Source organism: Pipistrellus kuhlii, unplaced genomic scaffold (assembly GCF_014108245.1).
Source record: "Pipistrellus kuhlii isolate mPipKuh1 unplaced genomic scaffold, mPipKuh1.p scaffold_m20_p_8, whole genome shotgun sequence".
In the NCBI taxonomy this organism is placed as follows: Eukaryota; Metazoa; Chordata; class Mammalia; order Chiroptera; family Vespertilionidae; genus Pipistrellus; species Pipistrellus kuhlii.
The window spans coordinates 4,064,035-4,090,000 of record NW_023425584.1 but is presented as its reverse complement, the minus strand read 5'-3'; the positions used below and the strand labels follow the sequence as shown (position 1 = coordinate 4,090,000).

General features: G+C 62.3%; 1 protein-coding gene across 3 annotated transcripts in view; it reads right to left on the bottom strand.

Annotated features, from left to right (window-relative positions):
* STK10 (serine/threonine kinase 10) overlaps positions 1 to 25,966 on the bottom strand; it is an 80,946-nt gene that overhangs the window by 43,423 nt on the left and 11,557 nt on the right. For all 3 annotated transcript variants that reach the window (XR_006740622.1, XM_036424726.2, XM_045576290.1), the window contains 2 exons: positions 14,917 to 15,081; positions 276 to 324 (listed from right to left, as the gene is read on the bottom strand). Coding sequence is in view for 2 of the 3 variants with exons in the window: in XM_036424726.2 (XP_036280619.1) it covers positions 276 to 324; positions 14,917 to 15,081 (214 nt within the window). In the remaining variant the exon portion in view is untranslated. The remainder of the gene's footprint in view (positions 1 to 275; positions 325 to 14,916; positions 15,082 to 25,966) is intronic.

Genomic DNA, 25,966 nt, shown 5'->3' with positions numbered 1-25,966 from the left:
GAATCGAACCCAGGACCCTTCAGTCCGCAGGCCGACGCTCTACCACTGAGCCACACCGGTTTCGGCTCGCATCTATCTTATGGCCGAGACTCTCAGGGGGGAGGGAACAGAATGCCTCGGTCTTCCCACCAGCGTCTGCCTCGCTCCACAAACCTAACCCTGCCCGGGAAGGGGGCAGCGCGGGCGGTGCCCACAAGGCAGGTGGTCAGGGGTGGGCGTGAAGGACGCCTGCTGGACAGAGCCGACCCCCCCACACCGGACCGAGGAGGACTCACCCAGCATGATGGCGTCCACCGCTCCGCCCGGACAGAACTCAATCATGATCTGCAGAGAACACGGATGGCAGGGTGAGCAGGGCGGGCAGGGCGACCGCTGCCAAGATGGGAGGACCCGGCTCCGGCCTCGCCTCCTCCTGCCCGGGGCTGTGCATCCGCACCACCCCGCCCCCACTCCCACCCTCACCCTCACCCCCACCTACCTACCCCCCCATCCCTCCCACCCCACCCCCACCCCCCTTCCCACCCCCAACCTCACCCCCACCCCACCTCCTCCCCCCACCCCACCCCCACCCCCATCCCACCCCCCAACCTCACCCCACCTACCTACCCCTCACCTCTCCCACCACTACCCCCACCCTCACCCCCACCCCACCCCCACCCCCACTCCCACCCTCACCCTCACCCTCACCCCCACCTATCTACCCCCCACCCCTCCCACCACTACCCCCACCCCCCTTCCCACCCCCAACCTCACCCCCACCCCACCCCCACCCCCCATTCCACCCCCAACCTCACCCCCACCTACCTACCCCCCACCTCTCCCACCACTACCCCCACCCCACCCCCACCCCCACTCCCACCCTCACCCCCACCCCCACCTACCTACCCCCCACCCCTCCCACCCCACCCCCACCCCTCCCACCCCACCCCCACCCCCACTCCCACCCTCACCCTCACCCCCACCTACCTACCCCCCCATCCCTCCCACCCCACCCCCACCCCTCCCACCCCACCCCCACTTCACCCCACCCCATCCCACCCCCAACCTCCCCCCCACCCCACCCCCTCCCCCCATCCCACCCCCAACCTCACCCCCACCTACCTACCCCCCACCTCTCCCACCACTACCCCCACCCCACCCCCACCCCCCATCCCACCCCCAACCTCACCCCCACCTACCTACCCCCCACCTCTCCCACCACTACCCCCACCCCACCCCCACCCCCCATCCCACCCCCAACCTCACCCCCACCTACCTACCCCCCCACCTCTCCCACCACTACCCCCACCCCCAACCTCACCCCCACCCCACCTCCTCCCCCCATCCCACCCCCAACCTCACCCCCACCCCACCCCTCCCCCCATCCCACCCTCAACCTCACCCCCACCCCACCCCATCCCCACCCCCAATCCCACCCCCACCCCCTCCCAGGGGTTCCCACACCCAGAGGAGTGCAGGTGCCTCGCTCGTCAGGAAAAGGAAGCCAGGTTGCCATGGGCACCCAGTCCAGCCGAGCCCACACCCCCGTCCCCCCCAGCCTGTGGGCTCCTCCCGCCTCCCAGCTGCCCGCTGCCCTGGTGACAGCAGGCAATCGGAGAACACAGCCACATGCCAGCTGTGCGTCCCCGGACCCCGCCTGTCTCTGCTCCTCTCCCAGGCCGGGGCTCGCTGCCGGGCCTTAGGGGCAGCTGGGGGGAAACCAGGGCCCGGGAAGGGGGTACGATGGTCAAGGGCACAGGCTGCTATGGGCAGGTCCCGACTGGAAAGCAGGTTTTCTAACCTCAGGTTACTCAGGCAACCATTCCTTTAGTCACTCATTCACTCACTCATTCATTCATTAATCCACTCATTTACTCACTTATTCATTCATTAATCCACCCATTCACTCACTCATTCACTCACTCATTCATTAATCCACCCATTCACTCACTCACTCATTCATTAATCCACTCATTTACTCTCATTCACTCATTCACTCACTTATTCATTCATTAATCCACTCACTCACTCATTCACTCACTCATTCATTCATTAATCCACTCATTTACTCTCATTCACTCACTTATTCATTCATTAATCCACTCATTTACTCACTTATTCATTCATTAATCCACTCATTTACTCATTCACTCATTCATTCCTTCACTCATTCATTCATTCTCTCATTCACTCACTCATTCCTTTATTCACTCCTTCCTTCCGCACACCCCCCTGGGAGCAGGCCTGGGAGAACCGAGGCCCCAGCCCAGGGCAGGGGACGGGACAGGGCAATCAGTAAAAAGTGCCAGGAGCACCCACACAGCTCCCCTCGGGCTCCTCCCGCCTTCACTCTCCCCGCTCTGGGCTCAGAGGTGCCAGCATGCTCCCTCCTGTGGCTTCAGGTGCAGGCGAGGTGGTGAAAAGGGTGGAAAGTGACTCAAACGGCAAGATGCTCCCGCATCTCCCCCGCCTGCGGCTCCCGGCCACAGCCCCGAGGGCCACAGCTCCAGCCTAACAGGATGCCCCGACAGGAACAGGCGGCAGACGAGCCGTCCTGGCAGGGCCACCGAACGGGCAATGTGCCCTGGGTGAGCACAGGCCTGCCTGAGCCCATTCCTCACCCACCCCCAGCAGCATCAGGACAGCAAGGGAACACCCCCCCCCCCACACACACACACACACACACACACGCACCGGGTAAGCCTCCAGCAAACGGGGGCACCGGGAGCGCCCCACGGTCACACTCAGACCCGTCCCTTAGCTCCCCCAAAAACACGCTCCCGAGAACGCGGGCACCCACACACCCGGTTACCCCGAGTCCGCGGAGAAGCGGGGACCCCCCTCCGGTGCCGCCAGGAAAGCCAGTTCCCACGGCCTCCGCTCCCTCCTCTGCTCCGTGACCCCGCGCTTCCCTTTTCTCCTCCACTTCTGCGCCCCGGCCGCCGGACGCTGGACGCCCTGAGCTCGGCCTGTTTATTCCCACAAACATCGGCGCCAACCTCGGCCGGGGCCAGGCTGAGCCCACGCCGCCCGCGGCCGGTGCGCCTGCCTGCGGGAGACCCAGCCCTCCCCGCACGTCCCAGTCCCAGGCTCTGACACCGCGGTCCGCCCCGAGCCAGGGCCTGTGTCACAGCCAAGTTCCGGCAACCTTTTCCTAAGCACGGCCAGTAAAATGGGCCACTTTTTCTTCTTCTTTTATAAGTTATACTTTCTCCCTTTTTCATTTTATTGATTTTTTTTTTTTTTACAGAGGAAGGGAGAGGGATAGAGCATTAGAAACATCGATGAGAGCCGAAGCCGGTTTGGCTCAGTGGACAGAGCGTCGGCTTTCGGACTTAAGGGTCCTGGGTTCAATTCCGGTCAAGGGCATGTACCTTGGTTGCGGGCACATCCCCAGTGAGGGGGTGTGCAGGAGGCAGCTGGTCGATGATTCTCTCTCATCGACGTTTCTAACTCTCTATTCCTCTCTCTTCCTCCTGTAAAAAAATCAATAAAATCTATTTCTTTAAAATAGTATTCAGCCAACAAACGCTCTCCGGGCTGCTGATCTGTGACAAGCCTGGGGATGGTGACCTCGGACAGATCAGACAGGCCCCTGCCCCAAGGCCACCGGCAGAGGCAGAGGCGGACGCGGAGGGGAGCGGGACAGGCAGGCGGTGATGCATTTCCCAGGAGCCCGGGGTCGAAGTGGTAGCCAGGCCTGGAGCTACCCTGGAGGGCTTCCCGGAGGAGGAGACACACCGTTTGTCTGGTTTGTGAAGGACAAATCTACCAGGGGAAGACAGACAACAGCATTCCAGGCAGAACACAACCAGTGCAGAGGCAGGCCGCCTGGGAGCGTGCAGAAGGGGGACGGGGGGAGGGGGGAGGGGATAGGGTCCTACAGGGCTAGAGGGATGGGAAGGGAGCAGCTGGCCAAGGTGACCAGGAAGTGGGACGTCCCGAGGGCGAACTGCGCCCGGGGAGCCTGTGTGTGTGGCTGGGAGCGGCACAGAGGGTTCGAACGAGGGGCGCTGCAGACCGGCTTCTGCTTCGGGGAGACCCCGATGTGTTAGCTGGAAGCTGGGGAAGCAGGGGCAGTGGTTTGGGGCAAACAGCAACCCTCCCCCTTCCTGAAACAGCCAGGAGAGCGGACAGGACCCCCTCACCCCCATCAGGGGGGTTCCCAGCCTTTGCCCTGATGGCTGGCTCGGGGCTGGACCGATCACAGCAAAGCTGGTGAGGTTTTTGGTTGGTTTGTTTTGTTAAATATGTTTTTATTGATTTCTGAGGAAGGGAGAGGGAGAGATAGAAATATCAATGGTGAGAATCATTGATTGGCTGCCTCCTGCACGCCCACCCCTCAACCCCTGCACTGGGGATCGAGCCCACAACCCAGGCACGTGCCCTTGACCAGAATCGAACCCGGGACCCTTCAGTCCCAGACTGATGTTCTATCCATTGAGCCACACCAGCCAGGGCAGAGCTGGCGTGGTGTTGTGGGCTGCCGTGATGCCTCCCTCTGGAGGAGACTAGGAAGCGCATGGCCCTGGCGGGTGCAGGCAGCCACCTGGCAACCAGAGGGAAGCCAGTGTGAAGACACAGCGGACACAAAGCAGCGGGCAGAGAGAACCACGGGGTGGCGGCCTGCCCCAACTCCCCCAAACCTGACCTCCCTCCGGGCTTATCCAACAGGACGGCGAGCCAGCGAGTGTCTCCCGATGTCCAGGTTAGTCTGAGCGGACAGTTTCCTGGCCCTCGTTAGGGAAAGTCCCCAATCGCGCGTATCTGGCAGGAGATACTGAGGCTGGGTTAGGGCAGTGGTGGGCAAACTGCGGCTCGCGAGCCACATGCGGCTCTTTGGCCCCATGGGCCACGGAGTTTCAATCGCCCTGTACGTGCGCGCCAAAGAGCCGCATGTGGCTCTCGGGCCGTGGTTTGCCTACCACTGAGTTAGGGCACTGAGAGGAGGACAAGGACCGTGGGGCACGCGCGGCTTTCCCAGAACCTCCGGAGGGACCCGCTGAGACGCTGCACCGGGGCTGAGACCTGGCCCGGCTTCGGGACCACCGGGGCTTGTTAACCACAGACAGCCGTGCCCGGTGGTTCAGGGCCGAGCATCGGCCTGAGAACCAGGAGGTCACCATTCGATTCCCAGCCACAGCGCCTGCCTGGGTGGCGGGCTTGATCCCCAGCAGGGGGCGTGCAGGAGGCAGCCGATCAATGATTCTCTCTCATCATGGATGTTTCTCCCTCTCTCTCCCTCCCTCCCTCTCCTTTCCTCTCTGAAATCAATACAAATATTAAATAACTTTTAAAACGCACACACACACACACACACACACACACACACACAGGTCCCACCCCAGAGTTGCTGCTATGGTGGGTCTGGGGTGGAGCCCATGAATCTCTCTCTCTAACGGTGACCCAGGGGTGCTGCTGCTGGTCCCCGGACCACACTGAGTACCACCGCTCACGGGAATTCACAAGGAGCAGGAGTAAGGTGACCAGACGTCCCGATTTTTAACAATTTGTCCCGCGGCGTTTTAAAAAAGTCCCGGGACGCGGGACAAACTGTGAAAAACCGGGACTGTCCCGCCAAAAGTGGGACGTCTGGTCACCTTAAGCCAGAGGCCTGGCCCGCACGCCTCCTCCGGCTCACACAGCGCCATGGGCGGCCGGAGAGGGCCCTGGAGACACGCCGGCCGATGACCGTCTCTCCGCTCCTTATTCAACAGCTGGACTCCCTCGTCGCTGCTCCTCTCCCTTCCCGCCGCTGACCCCGAGCGCAGGGCCGGCAGGAGCCGCGATCCCCCGCCGGGCCTCCCCCAGCGCCGGTCCGAGAAGCCTGGGCCGAGCAGAGGCCTCGGGGATTTGCGCTGGGAAACGGGGCGGATGGAAACAGATGGAGCTTTTCAACGAGCTTCTTGGAGGAAACACGGAGGCGGGCCGGCCTGATCTCGGCCTCAGGAAGCGCGTTCCGGTCAGGGAGGCAGGCGCTGGCTCTCCCCGGCCCCCTCGTCAGACCTCGGCCCCCGGAGCCCTCGGCCCACAGGCACGCTCCGACGAGCCGGATGGGGGATGGATGGACGGACAGCGGCCCACGCTCACCGGCTTTCCCCTCGGCGGGAGGCCAGAGGACGCTGGGAACCTGTGTTTGCATGCAGACTAAGCAGCTGTCAGTGCAGCCTGGCGCCCCCATCACCACGGCGATCACTCATTCATTCATTCATTCATTCATTCGTTCATTCGTTGGTGGGTTCCCCACGCACCTGCCCGGACCTGCACCGCCGCAGCCATGGGGATTAGGCCCTGTGCACACAGCTCACTCAGGAAGCACGCTCTCCGCCCCGGGCCAGGTCCCTCCCAGCCTCCCTGGGAGCTGTGCAAAGGACCCAGCTCAGCACCCCTCAGGACGGGCGCCCCAAACCGCACGTCTCTCCTCTCCACCAGGGGGCCCCGCAGGACCGAACGCTGCCTCCGGGGGCTGTGCCCGGCTGGCAGCCACCTTCTCCATCACACGCAGAGCCCACGCGGCGGCTGTGGCCCCTGGCCTCCCTCCAGCCCTCCTCCTCCTCCCCCTCCTCCTCCTTCTCTTCCCCCCCCTCCTCCTCCCCCTCCTCCTCCTCCTCCTCCTCCTCCTCCTCCTCCTCCCCCCCTCCTCACGCGGGAAGCAGCGGCCGGGGGCTGCACCAGGGCCCGCCTCCGTCTCCCACCCGTGACACTGACCGGGTGGAGAGGTCACCCTGGGCCGGGCCCCTCGCCACGGGCTCTGCACGGGTTCTCTCTCACACGCACCACGGGCGGTGGGTCCCCTAAAACAGTGCCTGTACCGTGGGGTTTGGTGTGAGGATGAAACGGGATAGGTAATGTGTTCCAGGCTCGGGGACGGCTCCCGGCCACGCAGGAAGGCACTGCTTGAGAAACGTCACGGATTGCTGTCGGCTTTTGGTGACACCTCGCTCCTATTTTTCAGACGGGGAAACTGAGGCTCCAAAGGTCACACAGACGCTATGCGGCGGAGCCGGGATCTGACCCGGGCCTGACGGGTGGCAGGGCCGGCCCGGCCTCCGCCTGGTGGAAGGGACCCAGTGAGCCGTCGTGCCTTCCTGTGGCTCACGGAGGAAGCAGGGAGCTGGGGCCGCACACAGCCCCTGGGCGGTGCCGGCAGGGCCCCTCGCCCCCTTCCTGCTCCCCCGCCTCCCGGGCCGGCCGGCTCACACGCTGAGGGAGCCTGCGGGGAGGGGCCCCGGCCAGCCGCCAACACACACCGACATGCCTCCGCCCCGGCCGCCTTCCCCGAGCTCCAGGCCCAACAATGTGCCATTGAGGGCTGCCCTCACCCACCGGCTGCCCAGGAATGCTGGCCTGGTCCCGCCCACACACACACACACACACACACACACACACCCGCCCACAGGGCACAGGGAGCCCGGGGAGGGCACTGGCCTGTGTGAGCGGAGCACCCGCCGTGGGAAAGGAGGGGCCCCAGGCCCAGGGCACCTCTGGGGTGGCCCCGAGGCGACTCAGAGTCAGTGCCTCCCTCCTCTGCCCTGTCTGGCCCAGAGGGCGGGAGCGTGGCTCTGGGTCAGCAACTGCCCCCTCATGTCCAAACGCTGCCCCTGGGGCTGCGGGTGCGTGCTTACCCCTGAGCCTCCCTGTCCTCACTGTGACCTGGGGACAGCGCATCCCTATCCTGAGGGCCTGGGGGGCAGCATGTGTGAACACCACAGACACCCCTAGCAGGGGGACACCTGGCCTGAGGGGACCCCAAGCCCGAGGAGACACCGAGCCTGAGCAGAGGGGACACCTGGCCTGAGGGGGCCCCAAGCCTCCAAGGAACAATACGCCTGCGAAAATAAGGCATTCACTCAGCCTGGCTCCCGTTCTCCTGACACGAACGAACAACTCTGGGACAAGCTCAGGGATCCCAGCCTCAGTCTACCCACCTGTCAAGTGGGCGCACCTGCAGGGCCTGCCCCCTAGGTGGTGAGCAGCTGGGATGTGAGTGACACTGGGCACGGGGTCAGGTGGCTCGCTAAACCCACATGGCCGGACCCCAGAGTCACCTGCCCCTGGGAACGTGACACAGAGACCCCAGGCGGCCACTCCCGCAGCAGGGCACCCGGCCAACCCCAGTCCCCCAGCCTGCCTGTCCCATCTGCGGTCTCCGCCTGCTCCCAGAGGGGCCACCGTCCACACCAGGCGGGGTCACCCAGCCCGTGAGCCCCAGATCCAGGGTGATCACCCGCCCAGCACCCCATTCGCACACGGGGGCTTTCACAGCACACACCGTGTTGCCGGCTACTTTTTTTAAAAATTTATTTATTATAAATGTTTTTAATTGGTTTCAAAGAGAAGAAGGGAAAGAGAGAGAATCATTGGTGGGCTGCCTCCTGCATAACCCCCACCCACCAGGGATCAAGCCCACAACCCGAGCAGGTGCCCTGAGCGGGAACCACACGGTGACCTCCTGGTTCCGAGGCTGACGCCCCACCACGGAGCCGCGCCGGCCGCTCTCTGCCGCCAGGCCCTTCCCAGTCCGGCTTCTTCCGGGCAAAGATCAATCTCTGTCCGTGGCCCAGAGCTGGCCTCCCAGCCCAAGGGGACAGGCCACAGAAACCCTGGCGGGTGACATGTGGTCACACAGACGCATGTGGCCAGCGGGCCTGCCCGCCCACACCCTGCTGTGACCGGGCCTGCTCTTCCTCTTTCCTAAAGGCTCACTTTCCGATAAGAAGCCCCACCCCGAAAGGCCCACGGTCACCCCGAAAGGTCAGGGTCACACACTCACACACACACACACACACACACACACACACGCACACACGCGCGCACACATACACACGCACCTTGGTATGTGTGTCCAGGAAGCTCACAGACCCCTTATTGTTCGACTCCCTGGGCCAGGTGGCCTGGGGTCACAGGCCCGCAGCATCTGGGCAGCAAAGCAGGCTGCACTGATGAAAACAGTGTCCCCTCACACACTTCCGGGACGCTGTCCTCTCGGTTATCTTTACTTCCTTCAGTTCTTTTATATATATATATATATATACATATACATATATATATAAATATTTTTTTTTCCTTTCCTTAATTGATTTTTTACAGAGAGGAAGGGAGAGGGAGAGAGAGTGAGTAACATCGACCAGCTGCCTCCTGCACACCTCCCACTAGGGATGTGCCCGCAACCAAGGTGCATGCCCTTGACCGGAATCGAACCTGGGACCCTTCAGTCCGCAGGCCGACGCTCTATCCACTGAGCCAAACCAGTCAGGTTTCTTCAGTTCTGCTAGAGAGCTGGGATGGGAAACACTAGGTCGCAATTCCCCTTTAAGAAAAGCAGCGCCAGCCGCCAATGCAAACAGCCCCCAGGCTCGGGTGCTCAGGGAGGGGAGGGCCGAGGCTCACTGGGGACACCTGTCCGGGGGCGGCTGCCGCTCAGGCCGGGCAGCGGTGGCCACCCGGGAAGGTGGCCGGCTGTTCCAGGACAGTCAGAGGCCAGGACTCTGTGTGACATCTTCTCACGAAACACTAGCGACAGTTTATAAAAGCACCACACACTCCCAACAAAACATGCCTGTGAGCCCATCCTGGCCCAGATCACCGGTCTGGGCCCTGCTCCCAGGATCACTGCAGGGGGTGGGGGATCCCCGGCCTGAGAGACACCCTCCCACCCCAACAGCAACGGCTGAGTGGCAGAGACTTGGGGCTCTCACCCAGGGGCAATCCTGGCCCCCGGGGACACCTGGCAACACGGGGAGACAGCTTTGGCCGCCATGACTGAGCGGGGAGGCGGCACCCAGTGGCACTTGGTGGGCGAGGCTGAAGGCAAAGGGGCGGGGCTGGAACTAACCGGACTGCTGTCTTCTTTTCTTTCTTTGGAGAGCAAGTGGGCCCTAGTTTTTCCATTTAGGGTTGTTTTCTTTTAATTAAAAATAGTTTTCTTTTAAATAAAAACATCTCTTGCCAGTTTGGCTCAGTGGATAGAGCGTCAGCCTGCGGACCGAAGGGTCCCGGGTTGGATTCTGGTCAAGGGCACGTACCTGGGGTGCAGGCTCCTCCCCAGCCTGGGCCCTGGTCCAGGCAACCAACGGACGTGTTCCTCTCACATCGATGTTTCTCTCTCTTTCCCCTCTCTTCCACTCTCTCTAAAAATCAATGGAAAAGTATCCTCAGGTGAGGATTAAAATTAAATTGATTCATAAATACAATTTCTTTATTTAAAAGAAAGTGTAATGACTATTAGAGAGAGAGCAGAATGAATGAGGTTTGGGAGAGGCAGCCCTACCATGTCTGTTTATTGACGGAGACGGTGGCTATTTAGCACCAAAAGCAGTAATTCACGGGGGGAGGGGGGGAAGTGGGGGAGGGGGGAGGCTCTCCACGGGTCCCTGCTTTGCTGTTTGGCAGCCAACAGAGAGATTCCGGGCAGAGAACGTCCTGAAGGTGGGACTTTGGACCTGGGCACATCTTCCCTCGCTCACGCCCTGCTGTCATGTCTTCCCGTGGGGGTGCTGTGCTCACAGCGAAGCCCGGGAAAGGCGGGGACGGCCGCAGGGAGGGCACAGCCCTGGGGGGATCGCCCTCACACGGGGGCCAGAGTGCGGGAGAGAGGCCGGGGGTGAGGACGGCAGGCGGTGACCGGCCTGGGGGCCAGGGCCCGGGCCAGACCCCGGGAGCGAGAGGGGCACAGAGCAGGCCACCAGCTCAGCGGGCTACGCCGCAGGCCGGCCTCACACGCTCGGACCGCACGGGAGGGCCTGGCCACGAATTCCAGCCGGGCAGGTCCCGGCGGCCGTCCCGTCCCAGGCCTGAGTCATTCCCTTAGCAAAGGTCAGCCCCCGCCTTCGGAGAGCTCTGTCCGTCCTTCCTAGGCAGCTAAGATAAGGGGACTAGACGTCCCGATATTTAACAATTTGTCCCGCGTCCCGCGGTGTTTTAAAACAGCCCCGATAATCTTTCCAAAAATCAGGACTTTTTTAAAACGCCGCGGGACGCGGGACAAATTGTTAAAAATCGGGACTGTCCCGCCAAAAGCAGGACGTCTGCTCACCTTAATCTAGGATGACATCGGGGACTCGTCAGAGCCATCTCTTTTCTAGGCCCTCGGTGTGGCCGTGTCCCCGCACACCGTGGCCGGGGGCGGGGACTGTTCGTTACTAACATTCCTGCACCCACGGGTACAGGAAGCACGTCCCTCCAGTTCGCTGTCCGTCCAGTCCCAGAGGTCCTCCCGCCTCCTTACTCTCCGGCCACCCGAGGTCATGGCCCTTCCTGGGGTTTTCTCCTCGGCTTCTAACAGATAGAGTGAGCCGTCAGACTGCCCTTCTCCCCAGCATCCTTCTCAGCCCCTTCATCTCCCGCTTTGGGGCATGTATGTCCTCAAAATCGTGGCTCTGGGGCTGGGGTGTAGGGGACAGAGGGCCGGGGACTGGGGGCCAGGGATGCTGGGGGCAGACTTTTGAGGTCAGCCTTGGGTTTCAGCACTCGCTCCCTTCCCCGGGCCTGAGGCCCATCCCGAACTGCCAGCCTGCACCGCCCCCCCAGCAGCCACGAACCACCTGCGGCTCCTGAGCCTTAACATGGGCAAGGGCTGAAAAGTGATCATTTTATTCACTTTTAACTCATTTGAAACCTGACACGAGCTTCTGTTCCTGGGAAACAGTTAAGAACATTGGAACCACGGGGGAGATGAATCACTTTTGTCAACTATAAACTCTATGACATCTAATTATAGATCAATTTTACGGCCGCCATAAATTCCACGGCGTCTAAATATAGACTTCCGCCCGGCCGGGCCAGCTCCATGGGGCGAACGTCATCTCGGGCACCAAAAGTCTGCCAGTCAGATTCCTGGGCAGGGCACGGATGAGAGGCAACCGATCGATGTTTCTCTCTCTCCCCTCCCCCTTTCTCTCTCTAAGATGTCCTGGGGTGAGGAATGAATGAATGAATGAATGAACAAGGATTTCTGATGAAAATTTAGCTCCTGCGTTGAGATGCGCTGCTAGTGGAAAGAACACACTGGATTTGGAGGCTTAGAATAAAAGAAAAAAAGAAAAAAGTAAATTATGTCATTTGTAATTTTTACATGCCGATGACATTTTTATACACTAGGTTAAGTAAATACATTATTGATATTAATTTCATCGGTTTGTTTTTGCTCTTTTTAATGTGGCCATTAGAACATGCATAAATACATATGTGGCTCACATGATGTGTCCATGGGGTGACACTAGTCTAGATTAATTTGGGGTCTACCCCCCCCCCCGCTCCAAAGCAGAAGTGGTCCCAAGAAACCACTGGAAGGACTGTGCTAAGATTACAAATCCTGGAGGAAAAGGACTTAATCCTCGGGCCGGTGTGTGCCCTCCACCCATCCCGGGGGAAAGTCTGTCCTGGACGCCATGGCTGGGGAGGGCCCAGGACGCTGGGCAGCCGTCTGTCCCTCTCCTTAGCAGTCCTCTCTTCCTTCGCTTTTCCCTTGGGAGAACTCCTATGCATCCTTCAAGACCCAGTTCAAATGGCCCTTTCTCTGGAGCCTCTCCTGACCACTGACGTTCCCACATCCCCAGGCTTCTGGCCACGTCCATTCTCACCGCCTCCTTGTCGGCCTCAATGCTTTTCCTCTTGCTCCCGCCAACGTGATTTCTGTCTAAGACACACAGTGTGTGTCTCTCTCTGGGGAAAAGTGCCACTGGGTCCCACCCCGGAAACAGCGGCTCTCAAACCGAAGCATCAGAGTCACTCAGAAGGCGCCGTGGACCGCCGAGGGCCGGGCCCCACCCAGAGGTCCTGACGCAGCGGGTGTGGGCCGGGGCCTGGTCCTGGATTTCCACCGAGGCCCCGGTGCCCTGCCGTCCCAGCTGCACTGTGAGAACAGGCAGGAGGCCCCGCACAGCACAGCATCCACTGCCCTCGCCTCCCACCCCGTGCGGCCCGAACCCTGCCCCACGCATCGTCCAAACACCCCACCCTCCCCGCCTCCACGCCTCCTCCTGCTGTCCTTTCTGCCTGGCACCCTGTCCCTGTCCATCCTCCGGTTCTAGGGCCTCCTCCTGGACTCCATGTCTAAAACCCTCGTCCCACAGGGAGGAGACGCGCCTTCAGGGTTTACAAAGTAGCAGAACGTGGGCTGTGGGCGGCTACGGAGCAGGAGGGTAGGAAGCGGTGGGCGGAGAGCCACGGCCGGGCTGAGAAACACCCGCCTGAAGTGACAACTCGGGGACAGAAAGTTCTGCTGCATCTGCTCAGACAACCTCAGACGGTCACAGCCTCGTCACGAAACGTGCTTTCTCTCCGTCTGGGTTTCCGGCTCTGCCCCTGCCTGGCAGCGTGGCCTTGGGGGCCGAGGCCCTGAGCCTCGTTGTGTCTCATTTTCTTTTTTTTAAACTGATTTTCCACAGAGAGGAAGGGAGAAGAATAGAGAGCTAGAAACATCGATGAGAGAGAAGCATCGATCAGCTGCCTCTTGCACAACCCCCCACTGGGGATGTGCCCGCAACCAACGTACATGCCCTTGACCGGAATCAAACCTGGGACCCTTCAGTCCGCAGACCGACACTCTATCCACTGAGCCAAACCGGTTTCGGCTCTGTGTCTCATTTTCATCTGTGAGGTGCAGAGGACTGCCCCGCAGCCTGAACAAGCAATGACACAACGCACGCACAACCCACCACAGGCCCAGCACCCAGGACGCCCTCCATAAGTGCTGGCTGTTCTTTATCGTCTTTACCCTGAGAAAGCAGTGAACATGGCACCCGGGCACAGACACACACAGAAGATGCTTTCCTTAATGGGAGCATGACCCGCAGTCCCGTCCAGACTGTGTGGATGGACAGCAGGACGGGTGGAAGGATCAATGCATGGAAAAACACCTCCGCACATGATCCAACGTGGCTCTGTGAGGCCGGCTTGGCAATAGACACTTAAAAACGCCTTAAAAGCCTTCTGACGCGGTTCTCAGGCAACAACACAAAACCCAGAGATGTCCACAGAGCTGTTCATACCCAAAACAGTAACAAGGAACGCCTACACGCTCGTCAGCAGAGACCCCGTCAGCGATGGGCGTCACAGGACAGAACACCGAGCTGCAGGAACTTCCCTCCTCCGCCGACACCGAGTCTCTTACAGGTATGGTACAAATTCCTCTCTTTAAAACAACACGGTGGGAACGGGAGTGTGTATACAGAAAATCAGGAAAAACACATTCCAAGCGTTATCGGCGGTTACCTCCGGCATAAACATGTGGACGGGATTAACCTTTTCTCTCTTTTGCTTTTCTACACACTCTCATGTTTTTCTGATGACCATATACATCACAGTTGACTCGTTTTTAAAAATTGATTTTAGAGAGAGAGAAGGAAGGGGGGACAGAGAAACATTGATGTGAGAGAGGCGTATCGACCAGCTGCTTCCTGCATGCACCCTGACCGGGGCCAGGGATCAAACCTGCAACCCAGGTACATGACCTTGACCAAGAATCGAACCCGAGCCCTCGCCGGTTTGGCTCAGTGGACAGAGCATTGGCCAGCGGACGGAAGGTCCCAGGGTTCGATTCCGGGCCGGGGCACATGCCTAGGTTGCGGGCTTGGTCCAACATGCAGGGGACAGCCAATCAATGATTCCCTCTCATCGTTGATGTTTCTGCCTCTCTCTTCCTCTCCCTTCCTCTCCGAAATCAATAAAAATATATTTTTAAAAAATAAGAATTGAACCTGAGACCCTTCAGTCTGGGGGCCAACGCTCTAACCACTGAGCACGCTGGCCAGGGCTCTAGTTCCTTCTTGCTCTGAACTGCTGCTGCCACCCTGAAGAGTGGGGAGGCTGTGCAGCAAGGGCGGCCGGGGACCCAGACCCGGCTCCTGCCCTCTCTCCTTCACCGGGCCCTGCCCTCAGGCAGACGCTGAGAACCGGAGGCCTGGGAGCGGCCGTGGGGGGCACGGCGGGGCTTACCCACAGCATGCCGTCGTAGTAGTAGGCTCCCAGCAGCTTCACGATGTAGGGGTGGTCGCAGGTGGCCAGGATCTCGATCTCCACGATGTAGTCCTCCAGCTCCTCCTCGCTCTTGGTCTCGATGACCTTGGCGGCGGCCAAGGCGCCCGTCTCCTTGTTCTTGGCCTGCGGAGCCGGGACAGGGGAGGTGAGCGAGGCGTGCCCGGCGGGGGCCGCGCCGCCCGGGGCCTGGGCCAGGGCTCACGGCGTGCGTGCGTGCGTGCGTGACAGACGGCGTTCTGAGCGTAACCATGCCATGTGTGTGTCTTAAAAGCCCAACACATCTGAGACCAATAAAAACGCCCGACGGGCACGCTCTGCAAATGCCAGCGCGGAAGGCGGTGAGGGTCCCGTGAAGACGCCAAGCCGCTGGATGCATGTGGTCAGAGGCTGTTACACAAAGACAGGGGAGAAAGAGACGCTTTCATCAGCGCTCACACGCATGTCAGGGCGTGGCACGGCGCTGCCCGGCCGCTGGCGGGGAGCAGCCCGGCGGGCGAGGCCGAGGGCTCCCGCTCCCTCCGGCCTGACAGATGCTGTGCAGCCCCGACCACCGCCAACGCCCCCTGCCCACCCGCTCTCCCAGGCGGCGACGGGCAGGCACTCCCCTCGTGGGCTCCCCACAGTACCAGCGCCGCAGTGCCCCCCATTCCACAGACGGGCAAGTCCAGGCCGAGGCGGCATGGCTGGCACCAGGCAGCGGCACCGGAATTTGAATGTGGGTCCTCTGGCTTCCAGGATGCTGGCACTTTCCCTGCCGGACGAGGGCTCCGACCTCTCCAGGACCAGATGCGACAGACACCTCCGAGCGCCCGGGCCAGCCCTGCATGGGGCACCCGAGGCCCCAAGGCTCGGAGCCGGAGCCCAGGGGCCAGCCGGAGAGGCCCACCCGCTCGGCCAGCGGGGAGACAGCACCCTTCCGAGGTGGAGTGGGCCCTGGGTGGGGTGCTGAATCCCGCCAGGGAGCCTTCTAGAAGGGGGTGTGCCAATAGGCAGATCTGACACTCGTCTGTACGTTTGTTCTCCGTGTAGGCACGTGTTTCTGCTCTCCGAGAGGCAAAATCCACATGTATCAGGGACCCACTCTGCTGGGCCACTTCCTGCATCGCCCCCAGGGCCCTGCGATGGCGCTGTCCCTCTCCCGGGCGGGCGGGGGCCGCTGGTGACAAAGCCGAGGCGGAATGCTGGCCGGCCGGCTCCTGGGTGTGCGGCCACCCTGTCCTCCGTCCCGAGTCCCCACACCCTCCCCCTGGCCAGGCGCCCAGCTCAGGGATTGGCATGTCACATGGGGCCTTTCCCCAGCTCAGTCCCCACCCCGCTCCCTCGGCCCTCCCGGGGTGGCGTCCTCGCCCCCAATTCAGATTTTGAACACTTGTTCAGAACACCTTAAACCCCCATCAGCTAAGCAGTCAGATTTTCTCTCTCTCTCTCTCTCTCTCTCTCTCTCTCTCTCTCTCTCTCTCTCTCACACACACACACACACACACACACCCCTAATTGATTTGTACCGCCTTTTCATCTCTTTCAGATTTTCTCCTCCCTCCAGAGGGCCATCAAACATCCCTCCAGCAGGGACCGGTTTGGCTCAATGGATAGAGAGTCTGTCTGTCTGCGGACTGAAAGGTCCCAGGTTCGATTCCGGTCAAGGGCATGTACACTGGTTGCGAGCACATCCCCAGTGAGGGGTGTGCAAGAGGCAGCTGGTCGATGTTTCTCTCTCCTCGAAGTTTCTAACTCTCTGTCCCTCTCAATTCCTCTCTGTGTAAAATCAATAAAATATATTTCAAAAAAAAACATCCCTCCAGCCCTGACTGGTTTGGCTCAGTGGATGGAGCGTCCCAGGTTCGATTCCAGTCAAGGGCATGTACCTTGGATGCAGGCACACCCCAGGAGGCAGCTGATCGATGATTCTAACTCTCTATCCTTCTCCCTTCCTCTCTGTAAAAAAAAAAATCAATAAAATATATATATTTTTATAAATCCCTCCACAACGTTCAAAAGTCCTCTCCGAACCCAGAAGAGCAGTAAGACACAGCTCCTTCTCAGAGAGGAAGGCGGAGAGTCAGAGGGGCCCTGGCGAGGCTCTCCCCGCCTCCAGTCTCCGGCCTCCAGCCTCCAGCCTCAGCCTCCAGCCTCCAGCCTCCAGCCTCAGCCTCCAGCCTCAGCCTCCAGCCTCCGGCCTCCAGCCTCAGCCTCCAGCCTCCGGCCTCAGCCTCCAGCCTCCAGCCTCAGCCTCCAGCCTCAGCCTCCAGCCTCCAGCCTCCAGCCTCCAGCCTCAGCCTCCAGCCTCAGCCTCCAGCCTCCAGCCAGAGGGCAGCAGGGGCTGAGCTGGGCAAGGCCACCCCCCCCTCCCCTTTCACTGCTGAGGGCTGGCTGGTGCGGGAAGCACCTGCCCCTTGTTCTGGGTTTCCTTCAAGGGGAGTTTTCTCTGGGGGTGGAGGAGGCAGGTGGGGCCGTTTCCAGGATCGCACAAAACCCGCTCACCTGCTGCCCTGCAAGGCAGCGCGACCACGGACTGGCAGGGCTGCTGTGTGCGCACGGGGCCTCGCTGCCCGGCACCTGGCCCGGACTCCAGAGGCCGGCGCCTGCCAAGAAGGCGTTAGCGGCGGCCACGGCACACAGGCCGGAGCCAAATGGCTGAGGCCGCGATCCGTCCCCTGAGGCCGCCGGGGAAGGAATCACGGCTGCGGTGAACACAGCGACCTCCGCGCCCTACCCGGGCGCCAGGCAGGCCTGACACGGCCTCTCGCCCCTTCGTCCAGTGCCAGAGACAAACCGGCATCCCCCGCGGACAGAGGGGCAGCTGTGGTTCAGAGACGCACGGAGGCTGGCCGGAGGTCACACAGCACCGGGAGGTGGCGGCTGGATCCAAACACGGGCTGCCTGAGCTCTGGATCACTCCCCTACAGGCCCTGCTTGGCCAGAGCCCAGGCCCCGCTCCGGCTCCGTTTGCTAAAGATAAACGGCAGCCACAGCCAATAGCGAGCTGGCAGCTGGGGACTAGCACGCTGCCAGGGCGCAGCTGCCCGCAGGCCATGAGGGCAGGTGTGAGCCATCTGTGCGAGGCTCCGAGAGGTACCGGCCCGCCCAGGAGGGACCTAATGCAGAGCCCCAGCCCCCCCCCCACCCCCAATTCACCGCCACCCCCACCCCACCCCACCCCCATCTCCGCCCCGGGTGCGCTCATTCCCTGTCTCCTCTCTCAGCCGTGGGTGACTGAGCCCGTGCGGTGTGAGGTGCTTTGCCAGTGAACGAGGCAGTGTCTGCTGAGGGCCTCTGTGGGTCAGTCACAGCCTCCCGCCCTTCCAGGACTGTCCTGCAGCAGCGCCAGCCCGCCCACATTCCCAGGCCCCAAGATGCAGGGGAGGGAGGAGGGAGTGCGCGGCTGACCCAGCCAATCAGAGCCCAGGGCCTGGCTCAGGGACAGGGGTGTGATCGGGTCAGCCAATGAAACGCAGCCTAGGACGATGGCCGAGATGGCCGCTGAGATGGTCCCCAGAGGGGCCTGGGAAGGACACTGAGCCCTCCCCTTCGCTCTCACACCGAGGAGGAACTGCTATGAAGAGCTAACGTGTGAGAGAACTGGTGCTCAGAGAGGTCAAGCCACTTGCCCGAGGTCACACAGGACTGGGAGTTGAACTCAGGCCGGCCGGTGTGGCTTCAAAGCCCATCGTCCTGACTGCTTTGCCCTCGCTGGGCCTCAGTTTCCCTCTCTGCACAGGGTGGGGAAGGGACGCCCAGGGCCTCGGAGGTCTGATGCGAGGGCCTCGTGCAGCCTGGGTGGGTCTCGGGAAGCTAAGGTGGTCCAAGGGGCAGGGCCCCCGTGGGAGGGGATAGGCCCGAAGAACAAGCGGCCGCCTGTGCCCTCTGACGTCCGTCTCCCCCCGGCTGAGGCGGGCTGGGGCCCAGGGGGGGCGGGGAGCCCGCACCCGGCCCTCCACGCCGGCCAGCGGTGACGAGCGCTCAGCCCACACCCTCGGGAGCGCACACAGTGGCCGCTGTGTCTGCTGGCCCAGGCACCTCGGTGGGAACAATCTGCCCCCTTGTGCTGCTCGGGGCCCAGCCTGGGGGAGGTGGGGGGAGCCCTGCCTGCGGGGAGCCCGGCCCCACCCAGGGGCCCAGCCAGCCAGGGGCTGGAGGCTTCCTGAAAGTCAACCGCAGTGGCAGGCAGACGGTAGGGCACAGCCCCAAGCCCTCCCCTCCCCTCCCCTCCCCTCCCCTCCGGGCTGCAGGCTGATCACTCTGTCCCCTGCCCCCTCCCCAGGGAGAGCTGAGATCACAGAAGTCAGGGCCCAGAAAGAACACGGGCCACACCCCTAAGCCCAACTCCCCACCCTCACCCTGCCGGTGAGGAAGCAGAGTCCACAAAGGCGCCAAGCTGTGGCGGCCGTCTTATCTGCAGGACAGAACGCCACCTGCCCAAGCAGTGAGAGTGAGCGCACACCGGAGCCCGGAGCCCGCAGGGCGGCTCCCAGGACACTCCAGTCCCGGGGCAGGTGGAGTCCAAAGAGCCGCAGGGAGCTGGGCAGCACCCATCCCTCGATGACTCACCCTCCAGCTCCTCCGGGAACCACCTCTCCCTCCCGCCCTCTGGGTGCAGGGATTCCTGAGGGGCTGAGTTCACCCGGCCCAGGTGCACGGCCCAGGCCCCACCCCCAAATCGGGCCCCTCTCGGTCACGGCCAGTGGTCCAGACGTGCCCTGTGACCCGCGGCAGGCAGCAGGCTTGTGGTGCCCGTTAGCTCTCTGGTTTGTTTGGAGGTGCCGGGGTCTTTTGCGGAAATCATCAGGAAAGAGGCTCTTCCTCGGGCTGCGACACTATTAGGGTGAAGGCCGGGTGCCGTGCAGCCCGCCCCGCCACCCCTTCATAGGTCCTGCCTGAAGTGAGGCCCAGACAGGGGAGCAGGGCCCCCACGTGGGCGAGGGCAGATGCCGAGGACCTGCCAACGCCTGGAGCCAGCTGTTCCTGAAGGCCGCTCTGCCCTTAGACTTCTCAGTCACGGGAGTCCATCAACCCCTTTCTGGACCCGGATCACTGTCCACCAACAGGGAAATGATCCCAGCCTTCGGCCGTGTTCTGCAGATACCCACACAAGTGCTTCTCTGCTTCTCTGCGGGAGCTCGGGCAGCTCCTGTGCAGAGGTGTGACCAGGGCACCTTCCCTTGGGAGCTGTGGCCTAGGACGTGGCCTTCCCGGCTCTCTCAGAGGGCCTGAGTGAAAACCCAGGACGCGCCCTAGCGGGCCACAAAAGAATCTTCCTCCCGAAAAGTGGGGCTCATTTGACACCTGTTAGATCGCTAACATAAGGAACGGCGACGACCTCCGTGCTCAGCAGGGGTGGACACCGAGGATCGCTCAGAGACAGAAATTAGCAATAGGTTGTCAGAGGCTTGAAAACGCCCCGAAGGCCTGTTATCTGCCCTCATTCCTGACCGTTTCAGGCCAGGACATGACTGCAAGAAGGGCCGCAAAAGACGTGTGCGAGGCCCATGGCCACGTTCGCCCACGATGATGGCGAAGGAGTGGAAATAGCCTTTGTGTTCCAGCGGGAGGCTCCGGCGGGACTGACGTGGTGGGCGCTGAAACAACCCCTTAGCGTGGCAAACAGGAAGACGGCTCAGGAATGAGGGAAAGCAGCTCGGCCAGAATAAGAAGTCACCAACGCAGGGCAATAAAACCACGGCTTCGAAAACGTCCGTGTCTGAGCACAGGGACGAGCTGAGAACACAGCACAAGGAAGGCGAGTGTTTTGGGGGGCTCACGTCTCCCAGTGCCCTCTGGCCGGTACCCACAGGGGCCCGTGGGGACAGCCTGGGTGGGTGCCCAGAAAGTGGCCACTCCACCCGACCTCGCCTGGCCCCTCAGGAACCCACCTGAGCGGGGCTGCCCAGTAGGGTAGCTACAGGCCACACGGCGCCGTGTACGTCACCTGCAGCGAACATCGGACTTCCCGGCTGCATCAGCCACGTTTCAGGTGCAAATACCCAGGAGCGGTTGGGGTGGCCACGCTGAACAGAGCCGGGACAGAGCCCACCATCCTGTGGAAGCTCTGGGAGGGAGGCAGCTCTGCCCACAAGCTGCACCTGCCAGAAATCACCTTCTCACAGGGTAAGGGGGCGTCTTAAACCTGCTCCTGTGCCCCAGCCCCAACCCCAGCCCCCACCTCAGCCCCAGCCCCAGCCCCAACCCCAGCTCCAGCTCCAGCCCCAGCCCCAGCCCCAACCCCAGCCCCCACCTCAGCCCCAGCCCCAGCCCCAGCCCCAGCTCCAGCTCCAGCCCCAGCCCCAGCCCCAGCCCCAGCTCCAGCTCCAGCCCCAGCCCCAGCCCCAGCCCCAACCCCAGCCCCCACCTCAGCCCCAGCCCCAACCCCAGCCCCAACCCCAGCCCCAACCCCAGCTCCCACCTCAGCCCCAGCCCCAACCCCAGCTCCAGCTCCAGCTCCAGCCCCAGCCCCAGCCCCAACCCCAGCCCCAGCCCCAGCCCCAACCCCAGCCCCCACCTCAGCCCCAGCCCCAGCCCCCACCTCAGCCCCAGCCCCAACCCCAGCCCCAGCCCCCACCTCAGCCCCAGCCCCAACCCCAGCCCCAGCCCCAACCCCAGCCCCAGCCCCAGCCCCAGCCCCAGCCCCAACCCCAGCCCCAACCTCAGCCCTAGCCCAGGCCCAGCCCCAGCCCCAGCCCCAGCCCCCACCTCAGCCCCAGCCCCAGCCCCAGCCCCAGCCCCAACCCCAGCCCCAACCTCAGCCCTAGCCCAGCCCCAGCCAGGCCCCAAACTCAGCCCCAGCCCAGCCCTAACCCCAGCCATAGCCACAGCCACGGGCTTTCTTTTCCAGGGAAGAGAGTGGGGACAGAAAGCAGGAGGAGGCTCAGGCGGTTCACTGGCTAGGGACATCTCCTAGCAACCCCGCGTGAGGGCCAGCTCCCAGCTGACCTGTCAGCTGCACGGCCTGGGCGGGCGTGTGGGTCAGAGCCAAGGAATGGAGCCGTCAGGGCCAAAGGTTTCCGTCTTCCCGTCCTCCGGACGCTAGGCTGCGGTGCCAGGCATGTGTCCAGGCCGCGGGGAGGGAGGGGCTGGGTCCGAGCCCCAGACTATACGGAGGGGTGGCCTTGCTCCTGGACAATTGCGGGAAAGGCTCGGACCATGGAGGAAGGAGGAAATCTGGCCCCAGAGGGACCCAGGTCACCGCAGACCGACACAGACTCCGGCGGGTGGCCTGCGGGCAGCTCGGAGCGGGGCGGGCGGCCATGTGGCTGGGGTTCAGATCCACGTTCCCAGGGCGCCCAGGCTGGCGGGCACGGAGCCCTGTGCCCCGCAGCTCGGCCTCCCGGGGGCTGGCGTCCTGCGGGCCAAGGTGCAAGCAAGCAGCACCCCGCCCTTACCCAGCACCATCCACCGCCTGCACCCTCTCCTCTGAAGGGAGACCGGGGCCCGGGCAGAGAAGGCGGCTGGTCCCATGTCCCGCGGCTGAGAAGCGGCTGCCGGGCCTCGGACGCAGGCCGGGCTCTCTGCCCCGGGGGCCCTCCCCTCCGCAGCCCACGAGAACAAGCACCTCCAGGTCCCGGGTCCACCCCACGCTGCTGCCTGTGCGCCCTCCCCAGCCCGCCCTCCACTGCCTCCCGCCAGGAGCACTGGCTCCCCGCGGCTCCCCGCTCTGCCCACCTCTGCCTTTCCGGGATTCCACGCCCCCCACGCCCCCCCTGACCACTCCCGCTCCGCCTGTGCCCTCCCGCACCCTCCTCCCCGCCTCTGCTCTGCTCCCTCCCCTCCTGCACTGCCTCCCCCACACCTATGTTCAAACCCCACCCCAGTCCAGCTCACAGAGCCGACCCCAGGAGACGTCCCCCACGGACCTTCACGCACTTCCTTAGGCTCACGCCTCATCAGACCACCTGGGGCCACGTCGTTGGCGTTCAGATTTTTCTCTCTGACCGGGCTGTGAGCTCCGAAGGCCAAGCCGATGTCCCATTCACTTTAGGCTACCCCACCGGGCCTGGCACAGAGCCAGGGGGTGAGGGGGCATGGGAGGGGGTCAAGGGTAAGCCGATGGATGGATGGATGGATGGGAGGGTGGGAGGGGGACAGACAGGTGGGTGGGTGGTGGATGAATAGGTGGATGGATGGGAGGGTAGGAGGGGGACAGACAGGTGGGTGGGTGGTGGATGAATAGGTGGATGGATGGGAGGGTGGGAGGGGGACAGACAGGTGGTGGGTGGTGGATGAATAGGTGGATGGATGGGAGGGTAGGAGGGGGACAGACAGGTGGGTGGGTGGTGGATGAATAGGTGGATGGATGGGAGGGTGGGAGGGGGACAGACAGGTGGGTGGGTGGTGGGTGGAAGGGGGACAGACAGGTGGGTGGGTGGTGGGTGGAAGGGGGACAGACAGGTGGGTGGGTGGTGGGTGGAAGGGGGACAGACAGGTAGTTGGTGGGGGATGGAGGGATGGGATGATGGGTGGATGATGACGGGTGGATACACAGGTGAGTGGATGAAGGAAGTGGTGTTTGTACTCCTTGCAGACAGAGCAATGAGGCCCTCCACATAAGACGAGAAAGGAAGGAGACAAGCATCTGTGCCTCCGCAGCACACGGGGTTCCCGCATCCCTCGCTGCTGGCCAGCCTGGGGAGACGGGCTTTTATAAGTTGGAGAAGCCAAAGGCTTTGCGGCCCGGACACACACAGTTAACAGCCCTGCCCTGCCGGGACGAAACCACCGATAATAACCCTCAGGGCCAGGTTTCAGCCCGGGACAAAGGAGAAGGCTGGGTTTCAGAACAGGCGACACTTAAGGATGACAGAGATTACCAAGCACAAAGCAGAGGAGTGACAGGGCTTCCAGAGACAGGCACTTAATACCCTCCCCCGGGGAGAGGCCTGGCCGCCCGCTGGCCCGCCGGGGACAGCCGGGCCTCAGCACCCTCAGGCCAGCAGCCGGACACGAAAACCCAAGCAGGACCGGCCCCAAAGACAGCGTCCGGCCTTGGCTGGGAACCCGGACAGCCGCACCGCCTGGCCGGGGACGCCTGGCCAGGGACGTGGGAGCCTCGGGTCTCTGCTCATCGAGAGAGGAACCCGAGCCTGGCACCCCGATAACGATAACGTGTCCCCGATAACGGAGGTGCGAGGAAGGCGCTGAGTCACCGCGCAGGGCGGCGGCCTGGGGCCCCGGGCAGGGAGGCGGCGGCACCCAGACCCAGGCTCCTCTGCTCCCCGCCCCATCCGGGCACCTCTGGGCCTCACCCCCAGTCCTCACACCTCCGGGCAGGCATCTCGGCAGCCCGGCTGGCAGACCGTGCCAACCTCAGGGATCACGGTCACTCAGTGTTTCCGTCAACAGCACTGTCTGTCCTGCTTTTATTGTTCTATAAAACAGCATGCGCTCATTGGAAGAGTCTGCAACATAGGATGGGGCAAAGAAGGAAAACCACCCAGCGTCCTTTGAGCATGTTGGAGGATGGATGGGTGGGAGGACGGTGGACAGACAGATGGATAGGTGGGCAGGTGGGGAGGTGGGATGGGTGGATGGGTGGGCGGGAGGATGGATAGGTGGGAGGACGGTGGACAGACAGATGGATAGGTGGGCAGGTGGGGAGGTGGGATGGGTGGATGGATGGGATGGGTGGATGGATGGGTGGGAGGATGGTGGATAGACAGATGGATAGGTGGGCAGGTGGGGAGGTGGGATGGGTGGATGGATGGGTGGGAGGATGGATAGGTGGGAGGATGATGGATAGACAGATGGATAGGTGGGCAGGTGGGGAGGTGGGATGGGTGGGTGGGAGGATGGTGGGCAAACAGGTGGATATGTAGACAAGTGGGATGGGGGGTGGGTGGGGGGAAGGATGGTGGATAGACTGATGGATAGGTGGATAGGTGGGGAGGTGGGGATGGTTGGATGGATGTGTGGGTGGATGGATGGATGGAAGGATGGTGGATAGACTGATGGATAGATGGACAGGTGGGGAGGTGGGGATGGGTGGGTGGGTGGGTGAGTGGGTGGAAGGATGGTGGATAGATATAGATGGGTGGGGATGGGTGGATGGGTGGGGATGGGTGGGAGGACGGTGGATAGATGGATGGATAGGTGGGGAGGTAGGGAGGTGGGGAGGTGGGGATGGGTGGATGGGTGGGTGGGTGGGTGGGAGGACGGTGCACAGATAGATAGGTGGGGATGGGTGGGAGTACGGTGGATAGATGGACAGGTGGGGATGGGTGGGAGGATGATGAATAGATAGATGGATAGGTGGGGAGGTGGGAATGGGTGGGTGGGTAGAAGGATGGTGCACAAATAGATGGGTGGGGATGGGGGGATGGGTGGGAGGACGGTGGATAGATAGATGGATAGGTGGGGAGGTGGGGAGGTGGGGATGGGTGGGTGGGTGTGTGGGTGGAAGGATGGTGGACAGATAGATGGGTGAGGATGGGTGGGAGGACGGTGGATAGATGGATAGGTGGGGAGGTGGGGAGATGGGGAGGTGGGGATGGGTGGATGGGTGGGTGGGTGGGTGGAAGGATGGTGCACAGATAGATGGGTGGGAGGACAGTGGTCCGACAGATGGATAGGTGACCTGCCTGTCACCCTCACGAAGCCCCAGGCGCAATTGTCACGAGGACACGGTCACATCTCCTCGGCCTCCCTCTGGGCTGGGCCCGTCCAGGCTGCCTGCAGGCCTCAGTCTCACATTCTCCGAGGAAAACTCGGATTTTTGGTTTTGTTTATTGTTTGTTTTTTTGTTAATCCTCCCTCAGGATATTTTTCCACTGATTTTTAGAGAGTGGAAGGAAGGAGAGTGGGGAGACGGGGAGGGAGGGAGGAAAAAACTATCCCAGTGAGAGATACATCCACCAGCGGCCTCCTGCACGCACCCTCCTGGGTGCCGGGGACTGAACCTGCAACCCAGGAATCGAACCCGAGACCCACCGGCGCCAGGGCGGGCGCTCTAACCGCTGAGCACGCCAGCCCGGGCAGGGAAACACTGGTTTGCTCTTCATTTTACAGCTAAAGACACTGC